Source organism: Bos grunniens, chromosome 9, assembly GCF_055505025.1.
Source record: "Bos grunniens cultivar Pamir isolate PY7600 chromosome 9, Bosgru_T2T1.0, whole genome shotgun sequence".
Classification (NCBI taxonomy): Eukaryota; Metazoa; Chordata; class Mammalia; order Artiodactyla; family Bovidae; genus Bos; species Bos grunniens.
The window spans coordinates 95133073-95154632 of record NC_141173.1 but is presented as its reverse complement, the minus strand read 5'-3'; the positions used below and the strand labels follow the sequence as shown (position 1 = coordinate 95154632).

Sequence of the window (21560 nt, the reverse complement as noted above, 5' to 3'; positions counted from 1 at the left end):
TGATGGCTCACACAGTAAAGAACCTGCCTGCAATGCAAGAGCCCCGGGTTCAATCCCTGGGTCGGAAAGATCCCCTGGAGAAGGGAATGGCAACCCACTCCAGTATTCTTGCCTGGGAAATCCCATGGACAGAGGAGCCTGATGGGTTACAGTCCATGGGGTCACAAAGAGTTGGACATGACTGAGCGACTAACACTTAAGGCATGGTCAAACGATCTTCAGCAAATCATCTTCTTTTCTGAGTACTGGCTTTCTCCGACATAAAATAGGAACAAGAATAGCATCTAAACGTTACGGAGTTGTGAGTCTTAAATGAGATCATACATAGAAAGAGCTCAGCATAATGCCTGGCACAAAAGAAGCACTTAATGAAAATAGCTATTAGTACTGTCCTGCCTGTCATCTCAGACCAATAAGCCAATTACTTCACAGGACAGGGCAGAGACTGTTTTATTTCAGTGGACACAGGTAAATGCTGAAGTTGGTACTTAAAAGAGAGTCCGACAGCTACTGAAGTTGTATCATAACCCTGGCACAAACAGGGCAGAAAGCAGGTGGCAGGGGGCAGGGAACAGTAAAGGCAGGAAGGACCCCCACAGAGGCGGGTGCGGTTCAATTCTGGACAGAGTTCTTTGTCTAGCAGAATGCTCCTGAGGTCCTGAAATGGCCACACTAAATAAGAGTTACACAGAGGATAAACTGTGGTGATTTTGGAGGTGAGACTGTCTGCTACCCCATGGACCGTAGCCCACCAGGCTCCTCTGTCCACGGGATTTCCCAGGCAAGGATACTAGAGTGGGTCACCATTTCCTCCTCCAGGGGATCTTCCTGACCCAGGGATCAAATACATGTCTCCTGCATCAGCAGGCAGATTCTTTACCACTGAGCCACCAGGGAAGCCTTAGACGTGAGGAGGGAGATGCAAGTAACCTAGAGGGCTGGGATAGGGTGGGAGGTGGGAAGGAAGTTCAAGAGGGAGGGGACATACATACAACCTATGGCCGATTCACGTTGACGTATGGCAGAAACCAACACAACACTGTAAAACATTTATCCTCCAGTTAAAAAGAAACAAATTGAAGGAACTGGAGAAACAATCAGAAAATGTCACCTTCTGAAAAGAAAACTGGCAAAACCAGTCAAATCAACCCGTTTTGATGCCGTTTTTTCTTGCGTTTTCAAGGGTGGCTGTCTAGTATGGAGCACACAAAGCGACTGCAAAGTCTGTGTGAGAGGCCGTCACAGACTAGTCACAGCTAGGAGACTCATTAATTATAGAGCAAAAAAAGAAACTATCACTTTAAAAAGCAATTTTATGGTGAATATTACCAGTAGAAATAACTAACACGAAAATAAGCCAATCATGGCTTAAAAATTTCACATGGTAAAACATTAAACCACAGGGAAAATCTGTCATGTTGGAATAATAGTTCTATAATAAAATTCATAATGGCAACTTTCATAATATAGAAACCAATCAATAAAAAATCTTAGTTATAAATTTTATGCAGAAATCACTCCAATAAAAATAATTTTGGCAGAATAAAAATGGAAATGGGAAAAATTGGAAATAGTGTAGCTTTACAATACAGAATATTGATTAAGGTCTTAAACTGGCTTAAGAATGTCCTCCTCAGAAAGTATTTTGTTCAGTGAAAATCCACCAGTGTTATTTAAATTCCAGTTATTGGGTTGGCCCCAAAGTTTGTTCAGGTTTTTCTGTAAGAGGTAATGGAAACCCAAATGAACTTTCTGAAGAACTAAATAAAATGTTTCTACACTTAAACACAGGGCTTCCCTGGTGGCTCAGATGGTAAAGATTCCACCTGCAAAGCAGGAGACCTGAGTTCAATCCCACGGTGGGGAAGATCCCCTGGAGGAGGGCATGGCAACCCATTCCAGTATTCTTGCCTGGAGAATCCCATGGACAGAGGAGCCTGGTGGGCTACAGTCCATGGAGTTGCAAAGAATTAAGATGTCTTTGGGGAAAAAAAAAACAACTAGCAAGTCAAATAGATGGTGAACATATCTTGTTTCCATAGAACACTTCCCAGGAATCGCACTCCCTGGGATGGTGTAGACCCAGGCTGCTGACAAGGCCAGTGCCTCCACAGGGGCAAGATGCTGCCTGCCTGCTTCCTAGATGGCTCCTCTAGACGATTCCTGGCCCAAGGGTACTTTAGGAGGAAATGAAAGACAGACTCCTGTCTTGGAAAAGGTGACTGGTTCTGTGTACTACAAGGAAAACTCTTGGATGATGAGAATTTGACCAAGAGTGTGGAAGAGAGAGAGAGAGAAAGAAGAGGAAAGAAGGAGGGGAAGGAGGAGGGAAGAGGAGGGAGGGGAGGAGGAGAGGGGGAGGGAAGAAAGGGGAAGAGGGAAGAGAGGGGAGGAGGGGGGAGGAGGGGGGAGGAGGGAGGAGGGGGGAGGAGGGAGGAGGGGGGAGGAGGGGGAGGAGGAGAGAGGGTGAGGAAGGAGGGGAGGAGGAAGGAGGGGAGGGGGAGAAGGAGGATAGAAAGGGGAGGTGGGAGGAGGAGAGGGGGAGGAGGAGGAGAGAGAGGGGAGGAGGAAGGGGAGGGGAAGAGGAGGAGGGGAGGATGAGGGAAGGGAGGAGGAAGAGGGAGGAGGAGGAGGAGGGAAGGGAGGAGGGAGGAAGAGGGAGGAGGAGGAGAGAGGGAAGGAGGGGAGGGAAAGAAACTCGGGCAGTCAGAGCAGACAGAAGGGAGGCACGCAGATGGGTGCTGCCCAGCGGACATTCTAGCCTCCCAGTCAAAGGTTCAGAGTGGAGGCAATAAATCTTAAGATTCTACCACAGCCCAGGTGATTTTAAGGGCCAGCCAGCTTCCTTTGATCTCATTCCACCCTCAGCAAGCCGCCATGATATCACTTACTGATGTCAGGGTTACCATGACACAGGGCGAGAGTTACCTCAATAACTAGCCTTGTTTTTGGAGCCCAACGGGAGGACTGCACGTTTGAGTTCATGACTGCCTCCCCTGATCCTCAGGATGCTGGAGGGGACGGGGCGAGATGCACGTGGAATGGAAGACGGGAGGGAGAGCAGCCCCTTCCCCCTATTTTTAATCCCTGGAAAGGTAATTGAAATGAAAGGCTTGGAGCCTGTGCATGTGGTATCATAATTTTTTTCTAGCCCCCAAATCAGTTGCTTAGTATATGGTCAATCCTGAGTGGAATCAAAGAACAGAGTTTCCCAAACTGTAAAGCTGCCAAGCAGGACTTCAATGACCCCACTGCCTGGACCCCAATGCCATTCTTCACTGTCTTTTCAGTGGCAGCATGAGTTATTGGGAAAGCTCTTTCAGAAGAAAGAAGCGTAAGGCATTTCCTCAGACTTGGAACAGACTGAGACACACAGCCTCTGCCTCGCCACCCACTCCCCTCCAGAAATCTGAGGACGGGGAACGTTGTTCAGATTTTTGGCAAATCTTCAATCAGTTCCTCAGACGGCTGGTTTCAAGGGTCTATTCTGGGCTTCTACACTCAGAGGAATACAATGGATAATTGGAATCAATAGCTCTAATAATAAAAAGTTTCCAAATCTCGTGTTTTGCTTCTTTAGAGAGCATGAAATAAATGTGCTAAGATTTCACTGAAACATCATCTTATTTTCCACAGCCATGTGATATATGGGAGGAATTCTTATAAAGCATTAGACTAGCTCTGCTGTTTATTTCCATCACAAAGCAGCTCGTTTTTTATGAGAATCTATGTTTGTAGAAGGTGACGAGAGATCCGAGTGGGGAAAGAGGACAATTTTTCTTGAAAGATTCTAGCATTTCATGAGCCAATCCTGACAAGAACCTCACAGGCTATGGGTTCTTATTCCCATCTTAAGGGGCTTCCCAGGTGGCACTAAGTGGTAAAGAACCTGCCTGCCAATGCAGGAGACATAAGAGACACAGGTTTGATCCCTGGGTCAGAAAGATTCGCTGGAGAAGGGAATGGCAACCCACTCCAGTATTCTTGTATGGAGAATTCCATGGACAGAGGAGCCTGGTGGGCTACAGTTCATGGGGTAGCAAAGAGTTGGACTCGACTGAGCAACTAACATTTAACATTTCCATGTTAAAGTTAAGAATATGGTAGGATGAGATTTAAAAAGTGTACAACTAGCCTAAAGTCACACACCCAGAGGATGGGAGAGCCTTCTTTCTTTCCCTCCACCCTCCTCCTCTCTCCTTTCCTCTCTTCTTCCCTTTTATTTTAGACAGCCTTATTGCGGTATAAGCTAGCTTACGTTACAGTTACCCATTGTAAGTGTACAATACAATAATCATTAGTCAGTTTATTAGATTATGCAACCATCACCACAATCCAGTTCTGGACCATTTTCATTCTCCCCCGACAAATTCTCTCAAGTCCGTGTGTGGTCAGCCCTCAGTCCTATCCCCAGCCTGGGCAATCCCTGATCTGCTGTCTCTAAAAGTTTGCCCTTTCTGGACACTTCATCTAACTGGAATCACACAATCTACAGTCTTCGGATTTGGTTTCTTTCCCTTACTGTCATAGTATTTTTAAGGTTTATCCAAGTCGGAGCCTGTGTCGACACTTTGCTCTATTTCACCGCTTAATAACATTCTATTATGTGGACTGACCTCATATTGCTCATGAGTTTACCTGCCAACGGACATTTGGGTTATTTCCAGGTTTAGGCTACTAGATATAAGGCACATACAAGGACACGTGTTTCATTTCTCTTGGATATATACGTAGGATAGAACTGCTGGGTCATATGGTGACTTTAACTTCTTGAGGAATTTTGAGGAAGTATTTTCCAAAGTGGTGGCACCATTTCACACCCCAACCTGTAATGCATGAGGGTTCCAATTTCTCCATATCCTCACCAACATTGTCAGTCTCTTTTGGTTGGAACCATTTTAGCGGGTGCCAAGTGGTATGTCTTTATGGCTTTGATTTGCATTTCCCTAATAATTAAAGCTGAAACTCCAGTACTTTGGCCACCTCATGCGAAGAGCTGACTCATTGGAAAAGAGTCTGATGCTGGGAGGGATTGGGGGCAGGAGGAGAAGGGGACGACAGAGGATGAGATGGCTGGATGGCATCACTGACTCGATGGACGTGAGTCTGAGTGAACTCTGGGAGTTGGTGATGGACAGGGAGGCCTGGCGTGCTGCGATTCATGGGGTCGCAAAGAGTTGGACATGACTGAGCGACTGAACTGAACTGAACTGAATAATTAAAGATGCTGAGGATCTTTTCATGTACTTATTGGTCATTCATACATCTTCTTTGGAAAAATGTCTGTTGGATTCTTTACCCATTTGTATATGGGTTGTTTGTCTGCTTATTGTGTTGTAAGAGATCTTAATATGTTCTAGATACAGTATAAGATATTTTATCAGATATAGGATTCATGACTATTTTCTCCCAATCTGTAGCTTGTCTTTTCATTTTCTTAATGGTATCTTTTGAAACACAAAACTTTTAAATTTGATGAAATTCAATTTATCACCTTTTAAAAATTACAGATCCTGCTTTTGGTGTCCTATCTAAGCACTCTGCCTAATACAAGGTCAGGAAAATTTTCTCTGCATTTCCTTCAGAAGTTTTATCATTTTAGCTCTTATATTTAGGTCTATGATCCATTTTAAATTAAAATTTTGTGTATGGCGTAAAGGAAGGATTCAAATTAATCCTTGGATTCAAATGAATCCAAATATGGACAACCAGTTTCTTTACTTGCTATGTGGTGTTTTTTTCAGATTTTTTATTTCTTGAGCATTTTTTTTTTTTTTGGTAACTGTGGCTTTCTAAGAATTTGTCCATTCATCTAAATTGTCTAAATTTGTAGCATAAAATCAAAATCCTCTTAATTTTTCTAAGTTTAATGGTGACACCTCTGCTTTTTATTGCTAATTTTGGTAATTTGTATCTTCTCTCTTTCTCCTTGTCTTCTTTTTGGAGGGGGGAGTCAGGGGAGTAGAGCTGAAGTTTTGTCAATTTTGTTGATCTTCTCAAAGGACTAATTTTGGGGCTCACTGATTTCCTCTGTTGTTTTGCCTGTTCTATTTCACTGATTTCCACTCTCAACGTTACCATTTCCTTCCTACTAATTGCTTTGAGTTCAGTTTGCTCTGCCTTTTCTAGTTCTTAAAGTGAAAGGTTCAGTTTCTAGGTTTTTTCCATGCATGCGTTGTGCTAAGTCGCCTCAGTGTGTCCAACTCTTTGTGACCCCATTGACTGTAACCTGCTAAGCTCCTCTGTCCATGGGATTCTCCAGGAGAGAATACTGGAGTGGGTTGTCATTTCCTCTTCCGTGGGATCTTTCCGACCCAGGGATTGAACCCAAGTCTCTTACATCTCCTGCTCCGGCAGGCGGGTTCTTTACCACTAGCGCCACCTGGAAATTCACACGAGTCAGCCCCTCAGATAAGGACACGGCAGGGTGCGTGGTATCCACATGGAGCTTCCTCACCTTCGGAACGCAGGCTGGGGATGACAGTGGTCCCAGAGGGACTGTCACAGACTCCCACTGTTCTGCCCCGAAGTTCATCAGTTTTTCATGAATAACTGCTCCTTAATACAGCTGGATTCCAGAGCCATGAAATGACTATTTCTGACTACTTTGTCTCATCTTATCTATAATGTTTCATCTAATTGCCTTTGGGGAAGGACGTATCGGGCTACTGATTTCTGCCACTCCAAAGCTTGTCTCTAAAGCTCCTTTTCTCTCCTTCACAGGGAACGAAATCTGGTTTCATCTCTCACACAATCTGTGTTTCTGGGGGGAAGGGGCATGCGGCCAGAGCTGGGTTTTAAAAATGGCTTATATGGAAAAGTATGTTGAAAAATACTGCTCTGAGGTTATCAACTTTAAGAAAACGAAACAACAAGAAAATTGCATTTTAATGAATCATTCAACTTCTTCAGTATTAATAATGGAAACTCAATGTCTCTTAGAATCTGCATTTATAATAGAGAATTTTGATGGCACTCTTTATTATCTGCTTTGTAAGAAAGACAAAAAAAAAAAAAATCCTGATCTTGCTGCTTCTTCAGATGCTCCCAGCACTAATGGGGAGGTGGGAGAGAAAACAGGATCACAGCAGGAAAATGCTTAACGGCCAGTGTGGGAGCTGGGCTCTCTGCCTACTGCATCAGTAGCAGTTTTAAGCTCATGCAGAAGTGACACAGGCATAGACTAAGCACTGTCTACAGGCTCCAGCCTAGTCCCTGCAGGAAACTGGGCCCTGGCCTCTCTCTCTTCCTTATGACATGAACTAAAGAACTAGGATTGAGATCCAAGGGACCTGGGTTGAAGGGTCTGGCTCTGCTATCTTCTTCCATCTAACTCCTTGGGGTTTTGTTTTCTTATTTGTAAAATGGGTGTAATAATAAAGTCTTCCTCACAAAATTTCCGGGATGTGATCAAATTCAATGATCATCATGGGTGGCCTTTACAAATTATTGATGAGCTATATAAATGCAGCCTCTTGATGAGGGTGAAAAAGGAGAGTGAAAAAGCTGGCCTGAAATTCAACATTACAAAAACTAAGATCATGGCACCCACTCCCATCATGTCATGGCAAATATTAATAGAAGTGGAAAAAGTGGAAGCAGTGACAGATTTTATCTTCTTGGGCTCCAAAGGCTTTACACTATAGATTATTGCCCTGTATTCAAATCTCAATACGTGGTGGCTAAGAAAGAGATTGTCTCCCTACTTTACTACCCCAGGACAGAAGAAGCTGTCTGCAGCCCAGCAGAAAACTCACACACACTCCCATTATTGACCCCTCTACTGCTCCACTCCCAAGGATGAAGGATGAAGGCAGATGCTCAGAGAAGGCCATGACTGTGCTTCAGCATTTGGGGAAGTGAACCAGAGAGGCACTGTTTTTCAAGACCCTAATTGTACCACTTTACACGATGGAAAGTGAGGGTCTTTCAGCCAAGTGGGCTGGGAAGGGACGCCCACTGGGAGAGAACTATTTCTGTCGAGTGATTTTTCACACCTAACCTTCACATTCACACTGAGACACCACACTGCCCCTGCCACGCTTGCCAAATGATTGCTGCACCACGGCAAAGCTACACATTCACAAAGGCAAACTTTTAAGAGCAAGCGGGAGCTCTCTTTTTAATTAAAAAAGAGATTTTAAGGGTTCTTTGTATGAGGGATAGGGATTGGTTTTTTAATATCTTTAAAATGGATTGCTGTAAGTTTTTAATCCCGGGCTTTCCAATATCTAAGGAAAAATAAAGCCATTCATCTCAATATATATCAGAAATATATTATCTTTGTCAAACCTTAATAAAGAAATCCTGGAGCCCAGGCTGGATAAATAGGACAGAGTCTAAGGTGTAACCTTTCCCGCTTGATATTCTAGAAAGCAGAGGAAAGAGCAGCCACCAAGAACCACAGCTTTCACAGCAGTGCCTTCTGCAGGCGCCTTCTCAGAGCGGACTCAGACACTCGGATTTCAGAGAGCCTGGCTGGTGGCGGCCTGCCTGCCGGTACCACCAGCCCACCTCTAGCGCACCAGTCCCTCGGCCTTACCTCCAACCACTTTCCATCCCACCTCCTACTCAGGTCATCCTCGGGCCAAGTGAATGAAGACATCGGGACTCCTCCCCAGGGACTCAGCCCCTCCTGCAAGGGCTCCTCACCCATCCTCCCGCACTGGGGCTGAGCACAGGTGGGCAGTGACCACAGACAGGCTAAGGGCGGACCTTCAGGGTTACCTATTTGCCTTTCCAGGTCGGCGGCTTCATCAGGCGTGGCTCGTGGAAGGACGCCAGGGTCACTGAAGCTGGTGCGCAGCAGGGTCCCCATCACAAAGAAGAACAAGATGCCACCGACCACCGGGATGGCGGGAGTGATTTTCACTGCTAGGTACGGGCAGCTGCCAACAGGTGGGGGAAGCAGAAAGGGAGGGGAGAAAGAGAGGAAATACAATGTCAGTAATCAACAGTAAGCAGTCTGTGTTTTCCAAGAACCTATAGGCTTTTTTTTTTTTTTTGAGAAGCAAAATTGATTTCCATTAAAAATTCATCTGTGTTAAATATCTACATTTGGGGAGGTCTGCAGTTCTCTCTCGTGGACAGTTTAACCCTCCCTTCTCAGCTAAGATAACCCTTGGCTGCTCGGAAAAACACTGGCAGAAAAATGAAAATAATCCTGCTTGTATAATCGATGTAAGATGCACAGAGCTTGCACCCTTTGTGTTGGAAACATGGCACATGAATTACATGATTCTCCACCCAGTCCTGGAATCGTGTTAACACAGGAGACACTGGCTTAGAACCAATTTTCATCAGACCCGGTCTTTCCTCTCTGGGTCAGACAGCTTAGGGCACAGAACACAGAGAACTGCAAGCCACCCTCAAAAGGCAAGAAAGTATTTTTTCAACATTTTGGACCTAATCTATCCAAAAGACGTTAATGAGATATGGAAACGTACTGGTGGACCAGTTTCCCAAAAGGACTAAAAGGATGTAGGCGGGCAGAAAGCTATGACCAACCTAGACAGCATATTACAAAGCAGAGACATTACTTTGCCAACAAAGGTCCATCTAGTCAAAGCTATGGTTTTTCCAGTAGTCATGTATGGATGTGAAAGTTGGACCATAAAGAATGCTGAGCACCGAAGAATTGATGCTTTTGAACTGTGGTGTTGGAGAAGACTCTTGAGAGTCCCTTGGACTGGAAGGAGATCCAACCAGTCCATCCTAAAGGAGATCAGTTCTGGGTGTTCATTGGAAGGACTGATGCTGAAGCTGAAACCCCAATACTTTGGCCATGTGATTCGAAGAACTGACTCACTAGAAAAGACCCTGATGCTGGGAAAGATTGAAAATAGGAGGAGAAGGGGATGACAGAGGATGAGATGGTTGGATGGCATCACCAACTCAATGGACATGACTTTGGGTAAACTCCAGGAGCTGGTGATGGACAGGGAGGCCTGGTGAACTGCAGTCCATAGGGTCGCAGAGTTGGACACGACTGAGCAAATGAACTGAACTGAACATGCCCTTCCAGAAGAAGATGAGCTACCAATGGATAAACAGGGCCCAAGTTGACTCTCAAACCCCCTTCACTGTCCCCAGTGAATGCACTGACACGCAGCAGGGTCTTGATGAGTCGGGGAGAGGTGCCCTTGCGACAGACGGACATCTATGCCAGCCAGCTCCAGGGACCCAGGAGCCAAGGCAGCTTTAAGCACTGCCCTGACCCACCGTCATTGACCCTTGACTCCACGGAGGTGTTGAGAGGCAGAGTGAAGACCAGCCTGGTGCCTGGAGCCCAGTGAAGGATGAGCCCCGCAGGGACCACGGTCAGTCTGTTGTCACCACATTTAGGAACACCGTGGCATCAAGGAACACCTCACGGACTCACAGAGTCGTAACACCCAGAGTGCAAAGTGCCTCCTAGATGGTCTGCCTCACCAGGGGAGGCTCTTCAGACACTCAACCCCAAACAAAGAGAGGGAGCTAGAAGAGAAAGGGTTGGAAAGCTTTGCTTAAGAGAGGAGCATGGGTCTCAGTCCCAGGGGACTGTCATGAAATGACCATCTCCCCTTCAGAGATTAAATATAAAGTGACAATCATTTAATACTGCACTGAAATCTTCACACGGGACTGTGGCCCAGCTCTGGGATATGGTGCAGTGCTGTGGGCTACAGAAATAAACACCTTCTCAGGGCATGTCCATTACGGTAAATGGAGCATGTGCAGACTCTGACATGGAGCGTCTGTGAAGAGCTGGTGATAAATATCAATTGCTGCAAGGCTATTGATTAAATCTCTGACTGTGATGTCAATCAAGTTAATAGCAAGGAACTCAGGCTCTAAAGATCATTAAAAAGCATTTGTGTCATAAATATGGCTTTATCTTTGTTCCTCTTATTGTCATATAAAAAGCCACCTGAAGTTGTGTTAAGCCTTGAAAATGTGCTGCTGCTGCTGCTGCTAAGTTGCTTCAGTCGTGTCCAACTCTGTGCGACGCCATAGACGGCAGCCCACCAGGCTAGTGTACCACAATCAGAAATCAACACAGTTCAGGGAGGGGAGTTTGGGGGAGAATGGAGACATGTATATGCATGGCTGAGTCCCTTTGCTGTTCACCTGAAACTATCACAAGATTATTAATTATTATTAATTGCTGGCTATCCAGCAATATAGAATAAAAGGATTTTTTTTTAGAAAAGAAATAAACACAGTCCGTTACTGAAGGCATAAAACTGACCCCTGATACTAATACATTTCGGTTTATATAGATTAGTCAAAAATATTTTTAGTCTAAAAGAACCTACTCTAGGTATACCTTTTTTTTTTTTTAATAAAATGGTTATAAAAATGATCAATTGTGTTGAGAGGATTTTTCTAGAATTTAAATTCAGAATTCAACAAATGAATGGCTGTTTGAATAAGGGCAGAGAATACAACAGCCCAACTTTCTCCTCTTTCTCATTATTGATGAGTTTGAATAAGAAGCAACTGGAACAGTTGTTCAGCAGCTGCACCCAGGTCATAGCTGGGCAATGTGACCTGGATGACCAGTCCACAGGATGGGACCCACCTTGAGCTTTTAGGGATGGAGTTTATTTAGCTCCATTGGCCTCTCCAAGGATGGAGACTTGAGTGCTGTCGGAACCCTCCCGTGAAGGAGATTTAGTGGATCTTCAGTATTTTTGTTTTTCCCTTTTGGTTCTGAAATGTAACTTGGTTGACCTCAGAGGTTGCCTGTTCATAGTTGTAAAGGTATGCCTTCCCAGAGCAAGATGTCATTAACGAGTAAGTCAAGTCAAAGTCAACATGTTAGTCGCTGAGTCGTGTCCAACTCTTTGCGATCCCATGGACTGTAGCCCGCCAGGCTCCTCTGTCCATGGGATTTTCCAGGCCAGAATACTGGAGTGGGTTGCCATTTCCTCCTCCAGAGGCTCTTCCCAACCCAGGATCGAATCTGGGTGTCCTGCACTGCAGGTAGTTTTACCGCTGAGCCACCAGGGAAGCCCTGTTAGTGAGTAAGCCATGTCCTAAATGGTTTCTTGTCCCAAGGGCACTGTATGCAGGGCCACCCAGCCATGTCTCCAGGTTGATGACTCTGGAGGCCTCCTGTCGTCTCCACCTTCCCAGACGGGCCTGTGACCCAGCCCTGGTGTCTGGAGCACCCCCACCCCCATCTCACCGTGTTAAAGCCTCCCCAACTTTCAAGTTTCCATAAAGACCTGGTGACAAGATTTTCTTGGCTTACCCCCAAGCCAAAGAACTGGTTTCTTTTTGTAAACTTCCCTAGTATCTTTGTTTGTTTCTCGCGATGGGGTACTTGTGCCTGTTTGTGGACATGCGTCATGAACCTCACTGGACTGGAATTCCCGAGGGTGGACTGGGCCCTGGTCAGCGTGTGTCCTTCATAGCACCGGGCATGATGCCTCACATAGGGTAGGTATTTGACAAGTATTTGTTGAGTAGTTGAATGAATGGGACCTATTCACTGAATTTTATAGTTATAGAGAAAATTGCAGGGAAGTCAAGTCAGCCATACCATCAAGATCACAATGTACTCTGTGTCCAGAACTTGCTTCTCTCTCTTCTAAGCTTGTTAGAACCTCCTTCAAACGGGTGCTAAGGATCTGTCCTGTCTAGGATGCTTCTGCCCATAAGAAAAGGCAGGACTGCACCTGAGCTGAGTCTGTGCAACACTCTCTAAAGTTCTAGCAGATGAAGCACCATATGTTGGTAGCAGGCGCTCTCTGTATTTCAAAGGACAACGTTCGGTTACTCACTGAAGTCTTGGGCATGGCTTTGTATAAAAGAATTCAGATCCCCAAGCAAACAAGGAGATCAGGGCTACACTGACACCTTCAAGCTGCTGTTCAGAAAAAGCCGAGAGCATCTGCAGTCCTGCTGGTGCAGACTCAGGAATAAGCAGACCCAGCTCAGGACGGTGATCACCAAACCCCCAGGAGGAGCTAAGACCGATGGGAAAATCTCAGCCAACCCATAGCCGCTGGCGCGACCTAATAGCTGAAGCACTGTGAGAGGCAAAGAAAATCCTTAGCTCGAGCTCAGACAACTTGAAAACGGCTCTTCACATTTCTGAGCAACCGTGGCTGGGCTCTCCAATTCTGAGAGCCATCTGTGATGAGGAAGACGCCTTCCCCCGAGGGCCTGGATCGGATACAAGACGAGGGTGCAGCTGCCAAAGATATAAACACCAAATGGAGTCCTCTCTCTCGGTCTGAAGAATTGTGACCTACATACAACCCAAAGCTGGGTGGGTAACCGGCTACAAACATCTTTGTCTTCATAAAGCTCAATGAGAAAGTGGCAGGAGGGGAAAAAAAAGAATCTGAAAGCATGCATTTTCATAACATAAAAGAAATGAGTTAATTTAGCACCAGACAAAACAAAGGCTATCATGATGAAAAGTTTGTATAATAATCTCGCTCCTATGATATACATCAGTGAGCTGTTTGCCTTTAGACATGATGATTAAATATCTACTACAAACTGTCAACTCACTCTACATCAGAGGTAAAGAAAGGTCCTTCCAGGTAATAATTAGACCATATAGCACTGAAAAAAGATTACAGGGAATTTTTTCAGTTCTAATAGCAATCTTCTCAAATCTTTAAGAAAAAGAATTATTTGTATTTGATGTCTATACATGAAGGATACAGCCATTTTCTAGGTGCTATATTATCTGAGACTATGCAATTAATGTATTCTCTACTGGCTCAGATGGTAAAGAATCTGCCTGCAATGCAGGAGACCTGGGTTTGATCTCTGGGTAGGGAAGATGCCCTAGAGAAGGGCATGGCAAGCCACTCCAGTATTCTTGCTTGGAGAATCCCATAGAGGTCGTGGAGAGTTCAACATGACTGAAGCGACTTAGCACACATGACAAAATTATTTTACCATCAAACAGATACTGACCTTTCCAGAATCAATAGTCTCATTAATTCTATATTTCTATTTAGAGAATGGCTCTCAGGTTAGAATTTACTGGTGGTTAAAATTGATACTTTGTGTTAAAATCCTGGAACTAAACTAATGTCTTAAACATTTCACATAAGAAATCTGGAGTTCATTATTGGGTGTTTAGGGCTCTCTGTTTCCTCATAGGACATTCTTTGGGAGATTAGCTTTACTTGAAAACAAAAATAAAACAAAGTGAAACAATATTAACAAGATGTAACAGAGACATTAAGATCATGTGGCCTTTGGAACAAAGAAAATCTTTTGCAATTGATAATAGATGTAGAACCTACCTGTCAATGTGAATGGCCCTTCGAAATATGGGAAGGTGAGCAGAAAGACACAATAAACATATAATATTAATAATGTTACATAACAATAACAACAAAAAAGTAGAGAATCTTTTCCCATAGCAAAACAATTTGAGTCATCTTTTAATATTTTGCTGGCAAATGGATATGCATACAAAAAAAAATTCCCATTACTGTAGCTCATGACCCCCTGACTACAACACGACCTACGTTTGACATTTTTGTTCTGTCCTGTACATATGAAAGCATAAACACAAGAATAACTATTCTTGCCTCTTGAGAAACCTATATGCAGATCAGGAAGCAACAGTTAGAACTGGACATGGAACAACAGACTGGTTCCAAATAGGAAAAGAAGTATGTCAAGGCTGTATATTGTCACCCTGCTTATTTAACTTATATGCAGAGTACATCATGAGAAACGCTGGGCTGGAAGAAGCACAAGCTGGAATCAAGATTGCCGGGAAAAATATCAATAACTTCAGATATGCAGATGACACCACCCTTATGGCAGAAAGTGAAGAGGAACTAAAGAGCCTCTTGATGAAAGTGAAAGTGGAGAGTGAAAAAGTTGGCTTAAAGCTCAACACTTAGAAAACTAAGATGAGGGTATCTGGTCCTATCACTTCATGGGAAATAGATGGGGAAACAGTGGAAACAGTGTCAGACTTTATTTTTCTGGGTTCCAAAATCACTGCAGATGGAGATTGCAGTCATGAAATTAAAAGATGCTTACTCCTTGGAAGGAAAGTTATGACCAATCTAGATAGCATTTTGAAAAGCAGAGACATTACTTTGCCAACAAAGGTCCGTCTAGTCAAGGCTATGGTTTTTCCAGTGGTTATGTATGGATGTGAGAGTTGGACTGTGAAGAAAGCTGAGCGCCGAAGAATTGATGCTTTTGAACTGTGGTGTTGGAGAAGACTCTTGAGAGTCCCTTGGACTAGAAGGAGATCCAACAAGTCCATCCTAAAGGAGATCAGTCCTAGGTGTTCATTGGAAGGACTGATGCTGAAGCTGAAACTCCAATACTTTGGCCACCTCATGCGAAGAGTTGACTCATTGGAAAAGACTCTGATGCTGGGAGAGATTGGGGGCAGGAGGAGAAGGGGACGACAGAGGATGAGATGGCTGGATGGCATCATCGTCTCGATGGACGTGAGTCTGAGCGAACTCTGGGAGTTGGTGATGGACAGGGAGGCCTGGCGTGCTGCGATTCATGGGGTTGCAAAGAGTCGGACAGGACTGAGCGACTGAAACTGAACTGAACTGCACTGATACACAGAAATGAGGCACACAATTAGAACTGATACCAAGGAGGATGTGGCCTTGCTTTATTGATGTTGCATTCTAATGAAGGAAGTCTCCATATTTTAGAAATCACAAAGTTAAGCTATTATTTTAAATGTCAGACTTTTGATTGCAATGCATTTCAGTAATAAATAGCTAAGGCAAATGATCATAAAATGAAATAATCTGAGCCAATGACTCAGATGTCTGAAATAATAACAGAGTAGCATTATGAGGGTAGTAATAAAAACGATCTTTTTCCTTTTCATGTGAGTCATTCTAAAATAAATGTTATTTTTCATTTATAGGCAGGGACATAAACACCATTACTTTTATGATTTGTTCCTTAATCATGTATTTAGAAATAAATGTAGCACTACAGGGCAAAGATAAGCGCATTAGTTGGAAACAGAGAAAAGAAGTGGACTCAGAAATAACATCCATTCACAAGTCTAGAATGGAAAAAAAGAGATGATTTTATACAGTGCAAAAGATCCTGATGCTGGGAAAGATTGAAGTCAAAAGGAGAAGGGGAAGGCCAAGGATGAGATGGTTAGATAGCATCCCTGACTCAAAGGACGGGAGTTTGAGCAAACTCCAGGAGATAGTGGAGGACAGAGGAGCCTGGCGTGCTGCAGTCCCTGGGGTCGAAAGAGTCGGTCGAGACTGAAAAACAACAACAACCCCCTTCAAGACACCCCACAGCTGCACCCATTGTTTGAAGGCCCCTTCTTACCTACTGCATGTAGTGCTGAATCTACCAGTGCTATACGAAGGAGGGAGTTGAAATAAATGGACGCGGGACCAAAGGGAAAAAATAGAAACCAAAGAGATTGGAAGGGAAAGCTTAAACCCAGAGAGGAAGAATGGGGAGAGGAGAACTCCAGGTAGAAATGTGAGGACGACTCCCGGTGTCATCAGAGACTCGTGGATCATCTCTATATTAGGCTGCGTCTGCCTTCTCATCAGGAGCAGTGGTTTCCAGGCTCATTAAGGGAAGAGGTGGTAAAGCTCTCTCTCCCGAGGAGAGGACAGTCACTAAGGACTCTGCTTTCTCCCCAGGCCTCCCGGCCGTATGTGGTTCCAACAGGCAAGGTTCTGTACAGCACAGTCTCGCCTGAAGCCTGTGGAGTGCCCATGTGACAAAAGCAGTGTCATTATTCTTAATTCAGGGCCTCGCAGACCACCCAGACAGGTCTATTTATAGACACAGAACCCGGGGGAGCCCTAGTTTAAAAATACAGGCTTCGAATCCCAGTGTGTGAACAGCCCCCTTTCCCCATCTACTATGGAGAATGTACAAGAGATGGTTAGGGAAAATCGTGGTGTTTCAAACTTTTTCAGTTAAATGATTTTGCATTTGATTCAAAATTCTGGGAAGCCAAAGGCTTCCGTGTGGATCACGGGGAGGAAAGTCAGTATCTCTTTCCCCAAACTGGTTCTTTAATGACCTAACGGGATCACCTAGGCACGGCAGCCATACATCCACTACAGTCCTCACTCATGTGGTTGTTTGTGTCATTTTCAGAGGGAGTATGTCCACAGTAACGCCATCATCTTGTTTTCGGTGCTTCCCAGAACCCATAAGAAATCAGCAGGTCAGGAACTTCCCTGGTGGGCCAGTGGTTAGGAATCTGCTTGCCGATTCAGGGGACACAGGTTCAACACCCTCATACTTTTCCCCGTGGAAAACAAGGTCATACTTTAGGGTATATTCTTCCAATTATGAATATAAATGTATGCTTGAAACAAAAATAGGATCATCCCGAGTCTACTTCCTATTATCCTGTGTTTTCAGTTCATTCAACAGATATGTATTCAGAGACTATGTGCTGGACCCAACTCCAGGAAACCATAGGTTACATCTTTGGGCTTTCTCTAGTTGCGGTGAGCAGGGGCTACTCTCTAGCTGTGGTGTGCAGGCTCCTCAATGCAGTGGCTTCTCTTGTGACCAAGAAATTTAAATTTCTTAATCAAACATGGCTTGTTTTTGCAGTGGAAAAATGTATGATTCAAAGCAAGTGGATAGGGCTTCCCTAGTGGCTCAGTGGTTAAAAAAAAAAATCTACCTGCCAATGCGGAGACACAGGTTCGATCCCTGATCCGAAAAGATCCCACATGCTGTGAAGCAACTAAGCCATGTGTATCACAACTATTGAGCCTGTGCTCTAGAGCCCGGGAGCCACAACTACTGAGCCCATGTGCTGCAACTACCGAAGCCCGTGGCCCTGGGAGCCTGTGCCCCACAAGAGAAGCCACTGCAATCGGAAGCCTGAGCATTGCAACCAAGAGTGGTCCCCGCTCACCGCAACTAGAGAAAAGTTCTTGTAGCAGTGAAGACCCAGGGCAACCAAAAAATTGTTTTTAAAAAATGTAAGTGTATAAATACTCATGGAACTGAAAAAGAATGGGAGGTTTAACAAAATATTAAAATCTATCTGTGATTTTAAGAAAACCAATGATCAATAGAAAAGATGCTCAACAATAAGGCATGGTCTAGGTTAGATCAAAGCCTCAAAAGGCTAAAGTCCTTGATTTCTGCAGGTTGCCTCTCGTCAGATCGGTGTGTTGTGAGGTATGGGGTATCGTACATTCAAGAATATGAAACTCAAGTTACCTCCCGACTCAGCCCTAGTCTGTAGGCTGTTTCTCACAGGAGTGTGACTGCGAAGTTCTTCCAGCATCCTTGTAGATTTCTACCTTACACTGCGCATTTACAGATGAAAGGAAGAGACACTGCACCCTGGTGTTCCTATGTCACAGGAACAAGAAGAAAAACGACCTCAGAGAGGCAGTTGAGAGAAGCCTGAGAGGCAGGAACACAGGCGCCCAGCAAACCCTCTGCAGATCCAGAGCTTCAGACTCAGCGAAGGCTTTTCCCTTTCTCTTTCCTTGGGTCGGGGGTGGGTCCAAGGGGAGCAGGAAGGGGAAGGGGGTCTTCGGGAAGGAGAAGGGTTGAAAAGCTATGAAAATTCAGTCCCCGAACACTGGCAATATTCTTGGAGTTGCATCCAAAGGCTGGATATCTCAGTTATAAGCATTATTGGGGAACGGATAATTCAACATAGGAACATTTTCAACTAAATTCAAAGTAGTTTAATCATCATGTGTTCAAGGAAACCTATGTGGGATGAAGAAGCCCTGTCCTTTTTTGAGACTGCACGGTGAACATTAGAGAGCCTTTTCCTCCTGTCCTGAGACCCTCGGGGCATCAGGCACTCTGGGATGTGGGCCAGGGATGCCTCGGGTGTGACGCTGCGGGTACCACTCGGCATATCATTGCTGTTTGTGCAGCCTGTTTTCTCCTCCCTCCTACTAGCAGGGAATAGCCCTGCTATGCCCAGGGCTTCAGCTCTGAGTAGCTCCACCCCTAGGGCATCGGTTGCCCTCCCAGGTTTGGTAAAGCAGAGAACAAGGTTTTATACATTCCTGAGGCCTCTGCCATGACCGTCACGCTGGGCCAAGTCCTCTCCCTCCGGTGTCCAGAAGTTACTGTTGTGGAAAATGGTCTTGGGTGTTATAAAGAAGTACTAACTCAGAATACCTTGGCCTTTGTGTGAGTTTTGGAAAGTTTCTACAAAGATGTGTGTGTGTGCTATGTTGCTTCAGTCGTGCCCGACTCTTGGTGACTCCATGGATGGTAGCCCTGCGGCTCCTCTGTCCAAAGGATTTTCCAGGTAAGAATTCTAGAGTGGGTTACCATGCCCTCCTCCAGGGGATCTTCCTGACCCAGGGATTGAACCCATGTCTCTTATGCCTCCTGCATTAGCAGACAGATTCTTTACCACTAGCGCCACTGGGGAAGCTATCTACAAAGAAAGAGAGTACTGATGTTTGGCAGAAATGTTGATGTTTGGCAGAAACCAACACAATTCTGTAAAGCAATTATCCTTCAATTAAAAAACAAATTAATTTAAAAAAAGATAGAAAGCAAGTACCATGGATACTGTGGGTATCCCATGTCCCTGAGCATTATTCATTCCTTCACTCAGCCACTTCACACATTTTTATTGAGGACCCACTACACGCCAACACTCTGGACCAAATGCCTGGAATGGATACAGATCAAGACAAGAGCCCTGATCTCAAGCTGCTCACTCTCCAGTAAGAGAGACAGACCCCAAGTGAGTTAACTACAAACAAAACAGCAAGTTAGGTGAGAGATAAACAGAGCACACAAGGGAAAGTGAAGGGGACCAGTGCAGTGGGCCTGGATAGACTCGGAGAAGGTTTTCTGGATAGGGTGTTGATGGCTAAGTAGGAGTTAGATTGCCAAATAGGAAGGACATCAACAAGGACATGGAGCCCCCAAACCCTTCACTGTATTTATAGTTTCCAGGCCTTTCATGGGCTTCCCTAGTGGCTCAGCTGTAAAGAATCCACCCCACAATACAGGAGGTACAAGAGACACAGGTTTGATCTCCGGGTTGGTAGGATTCCCAGGAACAGGAAATGGCAACCCACTCGAGCCTGAAAAATTCCATGCACAGAGGAGGCTGCTGTCCATGGGGTCGCAAAGAGTCAGACATGACCAAGCACGAAGCAACTAAATTGAAAATGGCTGACTGACAAGGGGTGAGATGAAGCCTTCTCAGATCTGCCCAGACTGGACCCCATTACAGGGGCAACCCCGCAGGAGGGGTCTTTGCAGGTTGTTTAGCCACTGCTGTATCCCCAGCCTCCAGACACTTGTTGCTGCAGAGCAGCCACTCTGCAAACATTTGCTGAGTTGAATTTGATATAGTCATCAGAGCAGACCCGAGAGACCTGGATCCATGCTGTGGGTGGTGAACTGCAAGGCAATCTGTAGCAGATTGCTGTGCGGTTGAAAAGTTAAAGAAATCTTACATGGAGCCGAGCAGGCACTCATTTCCGCGTGCTCCCACTCCTCCTCTGCTAAAGCTCTCTTCACCCAGATGTCATGGTTAATTTCCCCCCATCACCAGAACAGAAAGAGGGTACCTTCCTCCTTTTGCAAAGGAAGATGAATTACCAAGTAAATCTTCCTTTTTAATATTTTCCTAAGGTTGCAGAGGAACCAAAGAGTGGTTTTTAACATACCCATCATCACAAACCTCTTAGAAGCAGATAATAGAGGATAAATACAGGTTAGAAGCAGCCAACCATTTAGAGAGAGATGCATGTGAGTTTGGATGGTTAAGCTATTTCACTCATAAACTCAAAAAATAATGCCATTTTCAATGGTAGAGAAACCATAATTTGAAAAATAGTACATAATACTTCTATAAAATGGAAATACGGTTCTTTTGACTGGAGAAGCAAAATGCGGCATATGTGTTTAAGAAAAAAAGTTCCCCCCAACCGAAGAAGAGAAATGAACACAAAATAAGGTGAACATACTAACAAGCCCATGAACCTTTTGACACCAAGCTGGGGGCCATCAGGCAGAGACAGCTTTAGGTGCGCATGTTTAGTAGGAAAGAGAGCAATGTGGCATTCACTGGGAGTTTTTGGATGTGGGGTTGCTATTGGGGGCTGCAGATTTAATCTTCCCCTGGTCTAAAGGGGCAGCACTTCATGTTCATTGACAGACAACGCCTGTTTCCGCCACCAAAATGCTGCCTGCAGTATTGACTATGCTCCTTTGTAAAGAAAATGCTTTTGCACTAAAAGAAAAAAAAAAAAAAAAGCATGTCTCTTCCCCAGTGGTGGGGAGGACTCCCACCATGTAATTATCCTGCCCATCAGAAGACAAGGTCAGAACAGACTGATAAAGTCGGAAGGTCCGCTCTTGCTAGAAACACAGACGTGGTTGCACAGCTTTTACAGTAACAAGCAGCCGGACAAGGAGACTGCAGGGAGAGGATGAAAATTTACCTTTTTTGATCAAGTATCTACACTTCAAAAAGCTTCACTTTAAATTTCGTGTACACTCTGAAAAAAGACTCTGACCTTGGTATTACTGAGACCATTTTACAGATGAGGAAACTAAGCCCTAAGAGCATCACTAATTTTACCCAGGCCACCCAGCTA

General features: G+C 44.7%; 1 protein-coding gene across 4 annotated transcripts in view; it reads right to left on the bottom strand.

The window, feature by feature from the left end:
- The window catches only part of ZDHHC14 (zDHHC palmitoyltransferase 14), a 293107-nt gene that overhangs the window by 113427 nt on the left and 158120 nt on the right, over positions 1-21560 (bottom strand). For 2 of the 4 annotated variants that reach the window (XM_086318536.1, XM_086318539.1), the window contains exon 2: positions 8716-8888. In XM_086318536.1, the coding sequence (XP_086174662.1) occupies positions 8716-8888 (173 nt within the window). The remainder of the gene's footprint in view (positions 1-8715; positions 8889-21560) is intronic. The other 2 variants (XM_086318537.1, XM_086318540.1) reach the window with 1 other exon arrangement.